The sequence below is a fragment of the Oxyura jamaicensis genome, chromosome 1 (assembly GCF_011077185.1).
Source record: "Oxyura jamaicensis isolate SHBP4307 breed ruddy duck chromosome 1, BPBGC_Ojam_1.0, whole genome shotgun sequence".
Lineage (NCBI taxonomy): Eukaryota > Metazoa > Chordata > Aves > Anseriformes > Anatidae > Oxyura > Oxyura jamaicensis.
The window spans coordinates 173,925,380-173,943,547 of record NC_048893.1 but is presented as its reverse complement, the minus strand read 5'-3'; the positions used below and the strand labels follow the sequence as shown (position 1 = coordinate 173,943,547).

General features: G+C 38.2%; 1 protein-coding gene across 6 annotated transcripts in view; it reads left to right on the top strand.

Annotated features, from left to right (window-relative positions):
• The window catches only part of ENOX1 (ecto-NOX disulfide-thiol exchanger 1), a 366,706-nt gene that overhangs the window by 245,132 nt on the left and 103,406 nt on the right, over positions 1-18,168 (top strand). For all 6 annotated transcript variants that reach the window (XM_035322371.1, XM_035322349.1, XM_035322363.1 and 3 more), the window contains one exon: positions 17,304-17,477. In XM_035322371.1, coding sequence (XP_035178262.1) covers positions 17,304-17,477 — 174 coding nt within the window. The remainder of the gene's footprint in view (positions 1-17,303; positions 17,478-18,168) is intronic.

The window sequence follows — 18,168 nt, the reverse complement described above, 5'->3', positions numbered from 1 at the left end:
TCTGTTTTCATCCTTGCCATCTGGGACCCTGACACAGTCCTGCTAGTAGCGCTGGTGGAACTGGATGCAGAGCTCAGTCCAAAATATTTATTTTAGAATATTCTGTTCTGTAGTACATTCTGTTCAAAGAAGAATGTCAAAGGAGTAAAGGAGTTGCTGGGTGTTTTACATTTTAATCTGTGTTTGTATCAGTCATATCTCTTTTATCCTTCTTTTTCTTTTTCAAGATATGCGAGATTATTTCTTCCCTGAAGCAGCATTTTTTTTTTTCTTTCCTCTATTTTTCTTGGAAAATCATGCTAACAAGCTCTGGTTTGCTCACCTTTTAAATCAGTGTTACTATGCATTTTAGCTTTGCTGAGTATCGGTTTGGTTGCTTTGCTTTTTCATATTCAGTTCACAATATGAATGAGAATTCGGTTGAAATTTAACAAGCCCTAGGGAAAAAGATTCAGACAAGTGCAGTCAGATTTATAAAGTGGCAGATAAAGTGGGAAAGGTTTTGCATTACTTCAGCCACTTTGGTTGTTTTTTTTTGATGCCTCTCATCTGTGATTCAGAATGACATTGGTTCATGTTGTGAGGGGTACCGTGACTTTGGCTGTTCATGATAACAGAAAACTGATAAACTGGAAATGCTGGAAAAGTTACCAGCAAAAATAATGCACATGAATTCCTAGTCTAAGACCATAGTTATTTTAAGATTTAATTCTCAGGAACACAACCTATTTCATAATGTGAGACTAGCATTTAATCTGAGCAACCTGACTGTTCTGAGAATTATGCAAGGCAGCATGGAGCTGTTTAATGCTTAAATGACAACAAAACATAAAGATGCTGGCCATAATTCTATCTGAAGTAGTATACTTCCCTGTGAAGCTCGGACGAGTACGTTCTTGATTTAAATATCTGGAACTACAGTACATGGTATGAAACATAAATCCTGTCTGTGCTGTCACCCAGAGACCGAAGGAGCTAGCTGGAAACCTCTTTCAGCCAAAAATTTATCATTTGATTTTAGGGTATGCATTCTAGAATTTGAAAGGACCTTTCCTAAACTGCTCCTTTTGTCCCATTTCAGCAATGTCCCTAACTGTCCCGTTTCAGCAGTGCAAAGAAGCTATAAAGCTGCCTAAATGTGAAAGGCTGAAAATTCACCCATCTTTCAAAGGGGATTAAGAGCAGGTTTGTGGCCTCTGAGCAGCCCTTGTTAAACCACTGGCCCCTCCAAACTCAAAATTGTCCACTTCAGAATAAAGCAAAGGACAAAGCCATCAGTGGCACTTCCATGTGCTAAAAACCCTTCTCTCTGCTTCCCTGAATACAGCTGTAGTACAGCTGAGAACATGCCCTGCAGAACCAAACATTTCACCTGATGTGAAAACAAACAACAACAAAAAGCACCCAAATCTACTAACTCTAGGGAATTCAGTCATCCCAGCTGCATGGGCAAGATCCAGATTTATCTGCCCCATGCCCCCCTTACTGATGGCACCAGCACTAGTCACCATCCCTTCTCTCCTCTCCCACCAGCAACCTCTCAGATGCCTTCGCCTGCACCCATCATAGAGCAACACAAAGAGGTGAACTGCTCTTGCCAGAGAGGAGAGCAAAGGAGGCTAAGGGTTATCCCTGCCCTGCTCTTTCTTTGGCACTGGTATGCATGCAAAGAACTGCCATCAACTCCTTGGTCCATACTGCGTGAAAAGCTCTTTCTAATCTCCCTGGAGAAGCTGGTGGTGGGTAGTGAGCTGGCAGCATCCTGGTCATGAAGTGTCCTCCTATAGATCACAGTCTGAAAAGTTTGTTGCCTTTCAAAATTTGTGCAGAGAGGAGATGTTTCAAATGAAAACAAGTGATAAAAGCCAACATTTCAGAACTTTGCAAACCTCTCCTAGGACTGGCATAAAAGATATTTTGGTCATAAATGAGGAGAGAGAAAAGAGCAGCAAAATTTTAGAAAAATCTGCTAGCTGGCTCTGATGCTCTTCGTGTTCAGTTGCTGGAAAATCACAGGCAGAACATATGGGGCAAGACCCAATTAGCTGCTCCAGACCTGAGAGGCTTTTTGGAGAATCAAGCTGCTCAGACAGTGTTCTGATTTAAGCACTCTGATCTCAGCAAGTGTCACAAGGTTAGATTTGTCCTCTCTGGCTAAACGGGAAACTTTGCAGACAGAAGGCAAAAAGAGCACTGAAGTAGAAGGCAACTTGAGGTTTCAAGTTTTCAAAAAAGCTGGAACAAATCATTTCAAACGTTAACAATAGCTGAGATCTTTCTGCTTTAACTCTTCCCTTGGTTGCAGAGCGGAGGCTCAAATATAATCCAACATATGCACTGAAGATATAATCCTTTGTGATTTCAGCTGTTAAAGACAAAAATAGATCTATTTTTCAGAGTGAGTGAATATCATGTTATTCAAAGGCACAATTTGCCTCAATTTTGAGGTAGAGCTTAAAGAGAGTGGGAAATCTTACTGCTTCAATGCAAAGACTGAAAAATGTCACCCTCTCTCCAAAGACTGAGGGGCTACAATTGCTGAGACAGAGCACCAAATTTTTAAGCATGAAATTAAAAAACAAAATGATAATAATAATAATTTTCTCTGGCTCTATTTGTGCTGCAGTTTAATTGTTTGGACTAAAATTTACCAGAGTATTTCAGCCTCAGGCAGATATTCGGTGTGTAAAATTACAGTACAAACTGTTAATGATTGGCAAAAACTAAAAGCGTCTGACAACCAGGGTGTTGTAACAGGAAGTGTCAGACAATTTTAATAATAGATGACCGTAGCAACACTGCCTCCTGTTTTATGATTTTGAATGCTTTGTTGTGCAAGGTCTGTTATGTGTTTGTGTGTATGCTTTTGTGCGTATTTACTTATTTAGTTATTTATATTTTAACTCTGGGAAGGTCTTGCTTCAGTTAAGTTCTAGGTAACATAGAGTTCCATGGGAGTAATTGCTTAATGCAATTAAGAAGTGCTTCCTCCTACCTGTTCTTCATTTACAGCCTCATTATTAAATTCACTAAACGTCTCCCTGTTTTGTGTTATGGAGCAGAGCCCACAGAACCTGTCCATCTACCTACCCCCTCTGTAAAATTCATGAGCTTTGTAATGCTCCTACCTAACTGCCTCTTCTCCTGAGTGAGTAATCCGTGGGTTTTTCAGTGGTGTTTCCTATGAGTTTGCTTCATAATGTTCCTGATGATACCCATTGTCCTATTTTTACTGGGCTTTTATTTTGCTTGGGGAGGATGGAATGATTAATTTTGAAAATGGTATGTCAGGTGAGAGAGTGATTTCTCTAAGAGGCCTGTAGTATCTTTTCCCATACTTTTTATCCCTTGTCTCTTATTCAAGCTAACATTTAATAATCAGACCATTTGTGTTAGGGTTTCTCTCTCAGGTTGGAAACAGCTGATAAAAATATGTTTAAAGTAATACTGCCATGTATTCTTGAAATGAGAACCAACACTCTTCCAATGTTCAGCCTAGAACATATTTTTTGTGACTGAGTTACAAACCTCAGGAAAAAAATAATTTATTTATTTTAAAACTGCTGACAGAACCCTATATTTGTAATGTGCATGGTGAGGCAAAAGAAGCATCTTAATGTGTATAAAATCTTCTAGCCCATAAATGTTACAAAGCAATGCATTTTTCTTAAAAGCAGGAGAAAGAATTATTATAATTTCATACAAAGTATATCTGATATCACTTGGCTTTATCTTTGATTTACAAAAAATGGATACTTCTTAAAATAATGAATGTCTGTTCTGTTCTTGGTGTTTATAAACCTGTGTCTTTCTTGAAAGCATCATCAAAGAGAGTCACATTTAAAGTGTTCTGATAATAAATTGGAAATAGCAAAAAGGCTAATTTCATTTCTGAATGGTGGGGTTGGTTCTGTGTGTGAGTGTGTGTGAAATTGCCTTGCCTTTAGTTCACTGCTCTGAAATATTAGCAGAGGAGTCCTTGGTGCAGGCTGCCAGAAATTAAAGATGAAATTCTCTAGCAGCAGGAATTTTAAGTTACAAGTTTTGCACACAATCACTAATATAATCTAAATTAAAATGTATTATGCACAAGTGCTACAAAGCCTGGATTCTTCCTTAATCGGAATACAAGTTGAACTAATTTTGTGCACACAGTGTCTCACTCTGCATCCTAAAGTACACTGTTCATTTATAAAGACTTCCAATTTCTTTTCAAACAAGATCTTTCCTCTGTTAAACTGGATAATGAAATATGACATTGTAAGAATGTTGTCAAGATTGCTGCTTTCGAAGGAAAAATATGCCTCTTTTTTTCCCATGCTGAAAGACAGCCAAGAGCAATTCCTGTATTTGGAGGTAGAGTGATGCAAGTATTCTTGGAGAGATTCCCTTTGCCGCTTGTAAGCATTTCTCATCTTTTTAGTCCCTCTTTTTTTTTTTTTTTTCTTCGGCCGGGCGCCCCCATGAAGAACATGATGAGAGGGATTTTTTTTGTTTGTTAGAAAATAAAAGCTCTGTTATAATAAACTCCTTGACAAGACATGAGACGTTTATACAAATGTTCTAGGGGGGTTGCTGGTGGTGTGTTTTTTTATTATTTTTTATTTTTATTATTATTTATTTCAGTTGATTTGGAAGTTGTTGTTTTTTTATCCACCTTGTTTTCTCTTCCTCAGCTGAAGACTTGAGGCGATGCTATGTTTGGGCTAGCTAATGGCTGACCAGAGAGCCCCAGCTGTTTGATATTTGGCACGGTGTTCTCCACATGCTCAGCGCTGGTTTATTATTAGTTGAGGATGGTGTTTCCCCTTGCTGTGAGAGACAGAAGAGTTGGAAGGAGTCACTGGGGGCTGAACACATTAACCTAGTTCTGCGCGATGCCCTGCACAGCTCCTGGAGTTGCTTGAAAGAACCTCAGGACGTTTTAACCCATCTTAGCTGGCTGCCCCTGGGCTATTGGCCAAAATCAAGGATTATTAGTTCGCACCGTTCCATTGATAATGGCTCCTGTGCTGAGGCCCTGGGGAAGGAGGCCTGCACAGCAGCTGGCTACTCTGGCATCTCTAGCTGCTGATGACCTTCCTTGTACTAGAGAGATGCCCAGATGCTAGGGAGAAGGGTTTTCTGCTCTGTGGGAGATGCAAAGGGAGGGGAGATGAGCTGAGAAAGCTAGTCATAATGTTATAATTATTGCACTATTGCTGGAAAACTTTATGGTGGTGACCCAGATGTGAAAGGATGTAGAAATGTCTAAGTCTGCTGAAAATTGAAATAACAGCTTCCAGACATATGGGTTATACTTATTTACCTTAGCCTAACGCACACTCTCCTGACACTGTTTTAATGTCAAACCCCTCTTCTAAATTGGTCAATGGAATAATTACGGTACTCAGACAGCATGTTGAAGAAACTGAATTGTTTTATTGTGAAGTTAGAGGTATCCCATTTGGGACTTCTCTGCTCACCATGGACAGTACTCCTGTTACCACCGTTTCTGCCTGTTTGACTATTTATTCTGGCTGCCTAAAATAGGCACTTCAGAGAGCTGAGAGGGTCCTTGTCCTTGTGTTGTCAAGATCTAAAAACAATTGGATTTGTAGATGTAGAGGAATTAAAGCATATCATTGTGAATGACAACAACTACATCACAAATTTTTCAAATCCTGAGAAGTTTGAGAAAAGGAAAAGTAGTTAAAGGAAGCCTTAGCCAACGACGAGATGTTTCAAAAACATCATTATAAATACCTGTAGCTCAAGCAGAGTATTACAGTCACGAAGTGACCAGCTTCAGATCGAGCAAACACTAATGTGGAAGCTTATGTTTATTTAATGTTTTCCATCTATTTGTTTTTGAGACTGAGAACACAGGTCAAATCACAGAAGTACCAATGAAAAGTTTTAAACACAAAAAATCTCCTTTTTAGTAGGCAACTTACTCCATTTTTCTCTAGAACATTTCATTGCCCTGCCTTCTGGCAGTTATCTCACAAAAAAAACAAAAACAAAAAAAAAAAAAGAAAAAGAAAAAAAAAGGGGTGTTGCAGGTTGTCCAAAGCCGAAGAGATGTTTGCCTGAGCCAAAATAATGGGAGGAATCAAACATTGGGTGGTAGTTTACATTCTCTGTTCATACAACTTTCATCCTATACTCCTCAATGTAAAAAGCCTCTTCTTTAAGTCATTTACTGTACTGATTTTACCTCCTTTGTCATCTGTATCTATGTGACAAAGTGAGCTCACCACCAGAGCTCACTCTCTTCCTCTCCACATGGCTACGCAGTCCTCAAACAACATCTGGCTGAGACCCCTGTGAACTGACAAGTCCTTCTGTTTTGGATGACGATACACTGCCCGTGGACTGAGCCTGCCATTAGATAAGATTCCTGCTTCTGTAAAGCAGCTTAATGTTTTCTCATGGTCCCGACGATCTGTAGTAACACAACATTTGCAATGAGAGCTAAGCACATAGGAATGGTTTTAATTTGCTGAGGTGCAAGATAACTTCTAAAGGCAAAACCTAACAAAATAGCTTTGTCCTAGTGCATTGCAGTTTAATTAAGGTAGCAAGTTTTATAGATACTCAGGAGCATTACTTGCTGCTATCAACTCTGACTTCTTTTTAAATCATGTTTTATGTTGCATAGTATTTCTCAAGATAGGAATCTTGGTTAATTCTTAACCAATAAACAGTTTATTAATTCACCAAAAGTACCACTTCATTACTTACTTAACAGTTAGTTAATCAAATTCAAATCCAACAGATATTCTGCCCCTGCACAGAGCATTTAAATTTTGTCCTACAAGATGCTGCCATCAACTGTATGGAGATCAAACAGTTCTAGCGGAGGAAAATTTGAAATATCAGGATTTATTGCTGAATTAATTTATAGTCAGCAAATCTTTATTATGTCTAGTAATCCTCCTTCCAGTATGATGTGGGTTAAAGATACAACAGTATTAGGAATTTGGACCCTATTATTTGAAGAATTTAACATGAAAGAAACTAAGGAAATAGTACCAGGAGCAATCATTTAACGTTACAGTTTAAGCCTCTTTTATGCCTCTTTGCTCAGGCTTTTAAAGAAGAAGCATGCACGTAGGATAACCTGCTTAAAAGTTTGAAATATCGTCACTAAAGATTTTCCAGCTGATTTCTCAGGGCAACTTGCTGTCATTTCCAGTAATGACACCAAGAGAAATACATCCCATGCAATAAAGCTCATTGGTATTTTTATCCATGCCTTGATAACACTGAAGGACATACAGAATTTCCTGTGGTTTAAGAAGTCCCTAGGCTGCACAATATGGAGGGCTTGGAGATACAGAAGTTTTACGTCAGGACTGTCCTGCCCTGGTATCAAGTAAAATTAAGGATTTGCCATTAGAGACAGATTTGTAGACTATTGGATCCTTCAGTCTGGCAGAGCACAGTTTTTCTTGCATTTCTATGAGAACTTGTGAGAACTTTCCTGTACAGGTGATAGGTGTTTCTGGACTGTACAGCTTCTTTCCAGTTTCAGCAAAGCTTTTGTAACTCCTGTGACCCCAGCAATGTAAAGATAGTGTTTATATGCATTCCGCAGATCCAAGAATCCATACAGTAACTCCACTTTAATAGCTAGAACTTGTTTCATGATTCATGAGAAAAATTAGTCCTTCTGTTTTCAGCTGGGATATGTCCAATGATATGTCTGAATTTAATTTTTTACCCATTTTCTTTGAGGTCACATGATATCTAGAAGATATTTTTTTTTTACCCTTTTTTTAAACGTTGCAGGCTTTTTATGTTTCATTTGTTACAAGGGCTATATTTCAGTATTAGCCTAGCTCAGGAATTCATTCTTTTTTCTATTTGTCCAATTTGTTTTCAATATTCATTTACATTAGTTGCTTACATTTTCTAATAACTTTTTTTCTGCTTGTGCTATATAAATGCTTCCCAAATTTCTGTAATACAGGGCTTTCCTAAAATAAATAAATAAATAATGATAATAATAAAAGCATTAACCGTTCCTGGGCCATATAATCATGTTTTATTTATTTCTCTTCTCATCTTCTAGAGCTTTGAGGGGAAAAGTAACGTCATTTTGAAGGAACATGATAAAGTTTGACCTTACAAGAAGCGGTTCATTGAGCAATCAGATAGAACAACTTTGAGTGGAGGGAGCTTAGAGAGCCTACTTCCTTTTCCTAAAGCCAGCCTTACTTACCTCCTTGATGAGGCCAAAACTGGAAAAATTGAATGAAAAGGTGCAGACCTAGAGAAGGTAAACCCAAGCAGCATATAGTGAGCACACAAAGACATTTGGAAGTCAAGAAATACAGCTGCACATATTTTACATCATAAAAGCACTATATTCTATTGCATCTTGCATATTAGCCAGCCACTTATTTTAACAATCCGTCTTTGGAGCTATTAACTGGAGATCAGGTGGCAGTGTACAGAATTTGCAGTTTTGCTATTCTCTTCACAGTAAACTTGTGACTGACTTCATAATAGAAAGTGATTTATTATTGAGGAGATGGAAGAAGCCCATTGTTCCTACTGCACAGAGTGGTTCTTAAGTAACAGTGATTTTGGGAAGGTCATCATTCTGGACATTGTGAATTGCTATAAAGTCATAAATCCTTCAAAGTCCTAACACTGGTCAAATCAGCATGTAAATAGAGCATACACCCAAACCACACACGGTCCAGGTGATACAGAAGTCTGTTCATCTTTCCCTATCCTTTACCTTCTTCCATACATTTTTTTTTTTTTTTGGTTTGTTTGTTTGGTTACTTGATTATTCTCTTTATCTTTTCCTGTCTTTCCTATTTTTCTCCTTCTCCTTTTCCCCTGTATGTTTTCACCCCCACAAGTTTCCACTACAATGACAATGGGGTTTTATACATGGAAGAACAGCTGATTGTGGATGGGGGCTAAGATTTTACTTTTTTTTTTTTTTTTTTTTTTTTTTTTTTCTGGCTCTAGGTTCTTACGTACACAGCTGTCAGCTGTGAAAAACTGACAAACTGTCATCAGACTCCCTCAACATGAAGTCCTGAGTTTTCCATCTTATTCTTAGGCTTGTCTGTCAGGTACATCTTTGCAGAGCTGCTCTAAGAGGAAACTAAATAGTTTCACCATTGGCAGTTAGTGTCCATGGCCTCTTTGAGGTCAGAATGGCACTGATGGCAACATATAAGCAAAAAGAGCAATAGAAATAGCATTATAGTGATGCAAAAGATTTCTTTACACAACAGTGATGAAATTGTATCTTAGGAGGAGAGTGGCATCTATTGTGGTAATATTTTGTTGTATTATTATTATTTGCTATTCTCACCTATTATTTGCATTGCATTAGATGCTCTAAACAAGATTGGGGTCCTGTTGTGCCAAGCACTGCAGCAATAAAGGATGAACCAGGAGTGATTCACCCCATTATTTGCTTGTAAAAAGAGAAGGTGGTTTTCTTTAATTTACTCTTTGTCATGTATATTGCTCTAAATATAGTGTTTGTTGTGTGATTTTGTGGGCAGGGATCAAGAGGAGGCCAGGTTTTCTGCTTTTTTTTTTTTTTTTTTTTTTTTTTTTTTTTTTTTTTTTTTTTTTTTAGTGTTTTCAGCATAGCCAGCTCTGAGGAGCAGCATCTAAAGTTTCTGGATTGTCAGCTGTAAACTAATCCTCTCTACAGACAAAGAGCTTCCTGGAAAAAAAAAAAAAAAGAAAGAAAAAAAAAAAAGAAAAAAAAATGCAATATTGCAGCCCTAAAGCTTTGTCAGTGATATATGTCTCCTAGAAGTAATTTTCAAGTGGCAAGTGTTTTGATGATGCTATGAGGGCTTTGTTTATGGAGTGGGTCTGGCAGAAACTGACAGAGTTCATGTAAATTATTGCTTGGTTGATTATTAATGAGAAACATTCATCTCAATTCCCCTACACGCCCCAAACTTATGCCAAAATACCCTTAGAGACTTGCCTTTTCTACTATCTAGGTTCTGTTTCACAGAATATAGCTCTTGCTGAATGGTGTTAGCATGGATTCCGTGGTCAACTGAGATAGATGAAAGTCAAGGAGGTGATTTTCTGCCCCTCCCTTTCCAACCTCCAAATACACATACACATGCGTTCACAACACGCACAAACACAGACATTGCCTATATGTACCTTACTTCTGTTCTTACAGGATTCTGTTGCCTACATGTTGCTACATCGATTGGGTTCATGTAGAACCTATTTAAGGGCACCTGCTCATTTCTTTGATATTTAGTTCTTCAAAAATTCAGGGCTAGGTGAGCACCTACAAAGGCATCTCTGCCCTTGCAGTTAACCGTCTCAATTTTTTAAAGGGGTCCACAAGCAGAGGTACCATATCCATATTCTTTTGTAGCAGCTTTACAGAGACAAAGGTCGCATGGCAAACATGATGGCAAAATATAAAAGCAGAAATAAAATCTGTAATCTTTCAGGTAAGGTGAATAAGGAACAGCTATTCACGATTTCTCAGGATGAAAGAAGTGGAAGGAGCACAGAACAGTCAAATACTTTGTTTAAGCAAATCAAAGGGAGCATGTTTTCCTACTCAGTTACTACCATAATACCAGGATACTAAAAGCCAGGGATATAAACAGATTCCAATGGATTAAAAATATGAATATGTGTATAGTAGAATTTTGTGAAAAGGGATAAATCAGATCATGCAGGATATGTGCCTGTTGAAAAAGATTATTCAGTTGTCATCTCTAGCATTGGAAATAAGAAAACACTCAATGTATGGGAGTTGAAAATAGCTTGCTCTTTTCCTGCCTATTTCTTATTGATTTCTGTGTGACTGCAACTGGTCACAGTCCTTTATCTGAGGCAGAACAATAGTGGTCATGCTGGTCAAATGGAATAGTTGTCAGACTTTTTTCACTCTTTTTTTTTTTTTTTTTTTTTAATTGAAATATCTCTGGACAATCCAGAATCTGTATTAGAAATAGGAAGTCTAAAATTTTAATGATGCCCAGACTGAACAAGAAAATGTACTGGAAGATCTTGGACTTGATGGTCTTGAAGGTCTTTTCCAGCCTAGATGATTCTATGCCAGTGCTGCATTCTGAGGTCTCACTCTCTGGGGCTGATCGTGGCACTCCAAAGCTGGGATCCTCCATCAGGGTCAACACCTGATTAAATTGGGACACCTCCTTGGGATATCAGAAACCTTGTGCCTACTGTCACACCCCTGCCCCCCACCTTTATATATATATATATATATATTATGGTGAGGGAAGCTTGTTACATTGAGAAAAACCCTATAATACTGACCGAATAGTTACATCCATCAAAAGCTTTCTGAAGCCCAGAAGATGAAAAGATTTGAATGACCAGGGAAGACAGTAATGCTATCTTCATATCTAGCTTGCAGATGAATAGCTATTCTTAACTGCTAATAAAGAAAAAGAAGAGTCACATAAGGATAAAGACACTGGCAGACTGTAGAATTTTGAAGAATTTTAAATAAAAACACAAGAACTTTTTAGAATAACAGTGTTCTTCTTGTTCTGATAAGACTCTTCTGTTTAGGAAAAAAAAAGCTACTCCTTCCTTGTTACTGCCAACTAATATGTAATCTCACTGATATATTGTTTTGTTTTAAGACAGGGAAAAACAGTATTAAATTTGCACTTTTTCAGGAAAACTTAAAGCTTTTAGAAATCAACTCTATGTTCAGTCTCGAAATACTCAGCAGTTGTGTTCCTGAGGTACATGATCAAATTTCTAGGCTCCAGAAGTTTTTATTTTTTTCCCCACAGAAACCAAAGTGTAACAAGCATCTCACTACATTTATTACCAGCTGCTGCCTGGACTGTCCTAATCCTTGCAGTGTGTGTTGGCAGGCAACTCCATTCCTGGAACCAGATCTTTTATTATTATTATTATTATTATTAATAATAATCTTTTGACACCAGCAAAAAATAGACTGTTTTTTCTAAGGTGCAAAATTATCATTCCCAAGCCATGGAGCCCTTTCGTTGGTTGTTATTTTTGTTTACTGTTGTACATTTTCATCATTTTCTTCACCAGTGTGTTAGACAAGCATGTCTGAACACTGCAGCCACCGTTGGTCTGCTGGTGTCCCAGGTGGAAACCTCCTCTGTATGTGTGTACAGGCACACAACCAAATCCGTGTTTGCACACATGGGTGTTCTTATGCATCCAACAGAAACACAGCTTGGCAGCTATCATAAAACACCACAGAAACAATTGGCAGTGGCAGGCAAAACAAATGACACATCCTGATGCAAGCACTGAGAATCATATAGGGGATTATACCCCTCAAAAGTAATATTGAGCAGATAAATAACTTCTGGTAGGGGCTGGCAGAAGTGGGATGGGAATTTAACATTAGTGGTGAAGTGCAATCCCCAAAAGCACAGTGGACAGGAGTATGCATTCCTGTTATTTGTGCAAAGCAATAATGTGGTAAAAACAGAAGGTGATTCAGACAGTAACTGGTGCCAAAGAAGGAAAGGAGGATGGTTTTCCAAGATCTTGTGGCTATACTTATGGATGACAGAGTTGCTTTACCCTTCCAAAATGCAGACTAATTAAAGGAGTTGTTTTACGCTATGTACTGCATTATAAAATAGTTATCCTTAAAGGGATTTTATTGTTCTTCTCCTTTTTCCAGACCCAAAAACTTCATGTGAAGGGTTTTTTTCCTTCCTATGTTCTGCTTGAAGGAAAAGAAAAAGTTTTAAAAAACACTATGAGTATCAAGCAGATTTTTCTTTTTGCCTCTCTGCCAATTCTATATATTTGTTCTTCAGAAGTTTTCATTGCTCTCCACTATACCAGTTCTATGAATTAACCCCTGTGTTGCTAAATTTAGGCAGAACATGGGCTTGAAAATATAAATATTCAATGCTTTTACATTCTTGTAATATGTGAATGTGTGACTATTCAGTCCTTAAAACACAATATTCACAGGAACTCTAACTTGAGTTTTTCCATTCTTAAAGTGCTTCATCATCTCTGATTGCTTTCCATTTTAATTATTTCATTTAATAATTATTTATTAGCATTTTTTTTTTTCAAATATAGACTTTCTATCTTCAGCCAAGTTAGTTTTTATAATTCCAGGAGATCAGAAACCTTTAACTGTCTGCATTAGCTTCTGTATATAGACCTTTAAAAGATAATACTATGATCGCAGAAAGCACAAAAATACTACTTTTTGAGTATTCAGATATGTGGTATATGCATTTTGTGCATATATCTGTGTTTATTGTAGCACAATTTTGTCCACAATATTTTAATAATCATATATCTAAATGCATCTGACAACAAAACTTAGATGGGCAGGGTTGTTTTGTGTTGGATTTCATTGTGGCTTTGTTTTGTTTTATTTTATTTTGTTTTGTAATCCTGCATAACTCTATCAGTATCCTTGTTTTTGAAGAACAACAGACTTACCAGTAAGTTCAACAGGAGATGTCTCCAGCTCTAACTCCGGTATCCTGGTCCTGATCCAAATGGGCATTATGCCAGGACATGAAGCAGACTGCTGTGGTAGCACTGATTGATGATCGTCTCCTGTCCCTAGACAAGAGCTATATATCCAACTTCTATTAATGCACCACTCTGCAGCATTAATATAGTTAAACTTGGGATTTTTCTGGATCCTCTCAGAGATGTGGCAAATTTATTGTGCTTCCTTTCCAGTGACTTTATCAGTTCCTTTTTCTCTGCACTTCAGAGTCCAGACCAGTACTTCCTTTGGATGTATCATCCATAGACTAACTCTATGGTGTGTCAGCAATATACAGGTGGGGCATGCATCAACTTCTCTGTAGATGCAAGCACCAACAATCTCTTCAAGGGGCCTGAACAAGGTCTTCCATGTTCAGAAATCCAGCTGAATTTTCCATCACTGCAACACACAGTAATATGTTTTACAGGATAGCTCTACAAATTGTACTCATACATTTGCTCAGTGCTCATTTGTTGTATGAAAGCATTTCATTCTCAGTTTAGCACACTGGGGAAATGAAACAACTAAGTCCACAAAGAAAGTAAATGTGGTCCTGGTTAAAAGCTGTCCATGTCATCAGTAATCTTCCTATTGACCTTAGGCATTTTTGGATTAGTGCCCGTAAATATGGAATTAGATCTCAAGAACTATTGACTCCGTCCTTTTCAATATAACTCAGAACAGTCGTATTCTGGAGGCAAGGAGTCCCAGTGCACATAGAAGGACATATCAGGAGTGTTGGCTCCTTGCACTCTGTATATGCCCTTGTAGATTGATCCCCATGGAAGAAATTGATGACAAAGCCATGTACTTATTTAACACAAGCACAGTTACTTATGAAGTCACATTTCCTTGAAAATGGCAGGAATTACTGGGATTTTTTTTATTTTATTTTTTATTTTTTTTCTGCTGCAATCCCAAATCATCATGCAATCCAAAAGCACTCTTTCTCAGATTCCTTTTGAGGCCATGGTATCTGCATTTGTGGATACAAGTTTCCATGGTGCCATCACCCTTAGATGTGTTTTTCTTTGTATATGTACAACTGTCAATGGACTATTCAAAAAAACTGTACCTTTCAAAATAAACTATCTTTGCTTTGGGTAATAGCAAGTAGTTTGCTGTTGTTTCTGTTCTCTGTTCTTGTAGAGAAGTTGAAACATCAGTACATCTAGTAACTGTCCTACAGAGAGAACAGCAATGATTAAATACAGCTGGTAACTTTCACCAGCTAAGGATGTTTCTTCTTGGCTTTCACATGGGATGTGGAAGATGCATAAGAACAGGGAGAACTTGACCTTCTCTACGTCTTCTTTTATGCTCCACTCCATGTGCTCTATCCTTGTCTCAAAATGCTGTGGGTCTACTATGAATATTTGATTTAATGTGAAATTTCAAATCTGGCTACGACTGTAACTGATCCTACGTCTGCCCAGAGAGATGGTCAAGATGCCTTCCTTGGCTTCTTTCCAGTTTCAGTTCTCCCTGATGCTAGGAAAGGATTGGTATGACACAGTTCATGGAGAGCTATTGTGGTGTTCCATGTGGCATGCAATGGAGCTCTGCAGGCCACCTTAGCTGAGAATGGTGATGATGGACTTCCACCTGCACCAGGAGAGTGATGCACAGGGTGGCCTACTGGGACTGTCAGAAGCCCGGCTTGTAAAAAATGAGATCAAGCAAATTACAGAATCACAGAATTGTAGGGGTTGGAAGGGACCTCAAGAGATCACCAGGTCCAACCCCCCTGCCAAGGCAGGTTCCCTAGGGCAAATTGCGCAGGTAGCCATCCAGACTGGTCTTGATTATCTCCAGAGAAGGAGACTCCACACACTCCCTTGGCAGCCTGTTCCAGTTCTCTGTTATCCTCACTGTGAAGAAGAAATTAGAATAGCCTAAGGACATCTTTGAATTGTATAGTTCCCTTTCACCTCTGACATTCTGCATCAGCATTCACTAACCATGAATATTTAATATGGCCACCACTGCATCCTGTGGAATAAATGACAGACTCTGAGTTTTAAGGCTTAATCTGAAAAGCAATGCATACACATCAATATTGAAAAATGCGTAACAACCAGAGCAAATCCTTTTTCATAAGCCCACTTATTAAAAAAAAAAGTAATGTAATATCATGAGTTTTCATTAATACTAGTCTTCAATAAGCCTAAAGCAAATCCTTGCTTGCTGTGCACTTGCCATGCTTGTTGTACAGAACTACCTGAAAATGATGAAGGCTCACAATCAGTGCGTAGAGAGCAGGGACTGTGCGGCTGAGACAGATATGAGTTCTAGTAGAGTAGATGATCTCAGTCTGCAGCTGTCTTTCCCAGAGAAGATGGTTACGGACATATTACAGAAATAACAATGCTGATTATCAGCCCCTACAGAGTGCTTCACTCCTGCAAAGTGCTATAAATGTTTGAGTTAATCCTCACCGGTAATTAAGTATGATTGTATTTGTTTTGCAGACACAGAAATTAAGATATGGAAATGTCAGCAGGCTGACCCAGGGCCACATAGCTTTTCAGCAGCAGATTTAGGATGAAGAAACAGACCTCTCTGGTCATATTTGGTTGATTGTGCTGCCATGTAGCAAAATGTATCTCAAATTTCCTAAACATTAAAAAAAAATCCTAGAGAAGGAGTCATTTGCATCTTTGCTTCTTCAAAACAAACAAGCTCCCAAGTTACCAAACCCCGTGTTTACATGTATCATTAAATACTTTCCAGTTGCTAGCCAGAAAACACAGCAGAAAACCTGTAGAACACCAAAGTAACTATCTTCTTTTAAATAATTGATGATGCCAAATAGCAGCAGTGTTATGCCAACAAAGAGATTGGTCTCTTAAAATATTTTATTCATTATGCCTCAAGAGACCCAAAGCCTTGTTTTTAAGAAAAGCAAATTTCAGAAGTTGGCTCTCCGCTCATCTAAAACATCTGCTTATTACACGTCTTTGTGTTAATGTTGTGGTGTTCCCCTGTAAATCTTTCAACTTTAAATAGTATGTATGGAAGTCTTGGCAAGGAGATCAGGAAGGAGAAAGAGTGATATTTGCCAAATATGCATTTTACTTGATGGGGCTGTGGTGGTGCATTTTAGTGATATGTGTGTTGAAGAGAATCTGCTAATTCAATTAAATAACAGGACAAGCAGGACTTAATTCTAAGGTTCAGAAAGACCCTATCCTATGCTGCTGAAACTTTATGTTCCAGCATAAAAAGGTTAGAAGTCTTGGCTAACTACACTCATATATAACAGCCAAAAATGGTGTTTGTAAATCAAGGTCACTTATGTCAGAAAGCCACAATGTGATAAATCTGTCTGACAATTAGATGGAGAGGGCATATCAATGTTAAATGATACTCTTTGTACATTCTGGTTAGAAGGCAATGGAAACACCACAGTAGCATTACGAAACAGAAAATTGCATTCCAGATAATAACAGATATTCATGGTGCATGATTTTACACTTTAATGTGCTGTATTTTACTCAGTCATGTTAATATTTTAAATTATGTAACATTCCCTTCTTTATGCATAGTTTAATTTTTTTCATTGGAATGGATCACTGAAAATGCACCCTCCCCCTCTCTATCCTTCTCCCTTTTTCCCCCTCCCCCTCCCTCTCCTCCTCCCACTCTCCCTCCTCTTTCCCTTTTTCCCCTTTCTCTTTTCCCTTCTCCCATTTGTGATGCTTAAAAAAAAAAAAAAAGCCTAAAGCAAAACTGTCTGTGCAAGAAAATAGTAACAAGTAGTTTCAAGATTTAAAAACCGGGATTTTATGTTATATATTTACAGATTCAATCTGTGTACCAGGCTTTGATCCAAGCCTTAGCATGATGACTGGAATCACTCCTATTAACCCAATGATACCAGGCATGGGGTTAGTGCCGCCACCACCACCAACAGATGTGCCTGTAGTCAAAGAAATAATTCACTGCAAAAGCTGCACGCTCTTCCCTCCAAACCCAAGTAAGTGGGTCTGATGAAAGAATGATATTTTCCTAAATGTATTGCCTGAGATGTTTTTATCTAATAAAAACTATGGTTTTAAAATAAATTGTAGGCAAGTCTAATGTTTCCTTATAAGTTCTGTTCTGTGTGTAAATCATGGTGGAGTATCAGAGCATGCTTATTCATCCCTGCAAGGTCATGTAAAAAGTTATGCAGCTTGTACAAAAAAATAAAATGAATTACTTAAAGCTAACAAAGACTGAAAATCTACACTACTCATAGTAGAAATCTGTCGTTCCCTTGCATCAATGTCACAAAATATAACCCCATGCAAACTAGCAGTGGCTGAAGCTGCTGCGTGTTGTTGGTCACTCATTGACCTGTTTGCACTGACTTGGCCTCATGTAGGCTGTGCACAGGTGTCTGATGGTGAAAGCATTGCTGCGGAGAACCAACCATCTCTGGGGATGTTCTTCAGAGAAGTTCAAGTCAGAAGTGGCTCCTGTGTCCTGCAGATTTCTCCAAGCCATGCCAGTTTTGGAGAGGCAGCATGCAGATGAGTTGCTTCTCCTCTTTGGGGACCAGGTTTTCTTCTGCCCCTTCTGGGGACTTCATGCAAATGGAAAACTTCCTACTGAGCCACTATTGTCAGGACAAACCACAGGACTTATTTTTGAGTGTGTTAGCCCCAGGAATCTGGTTTCATAGC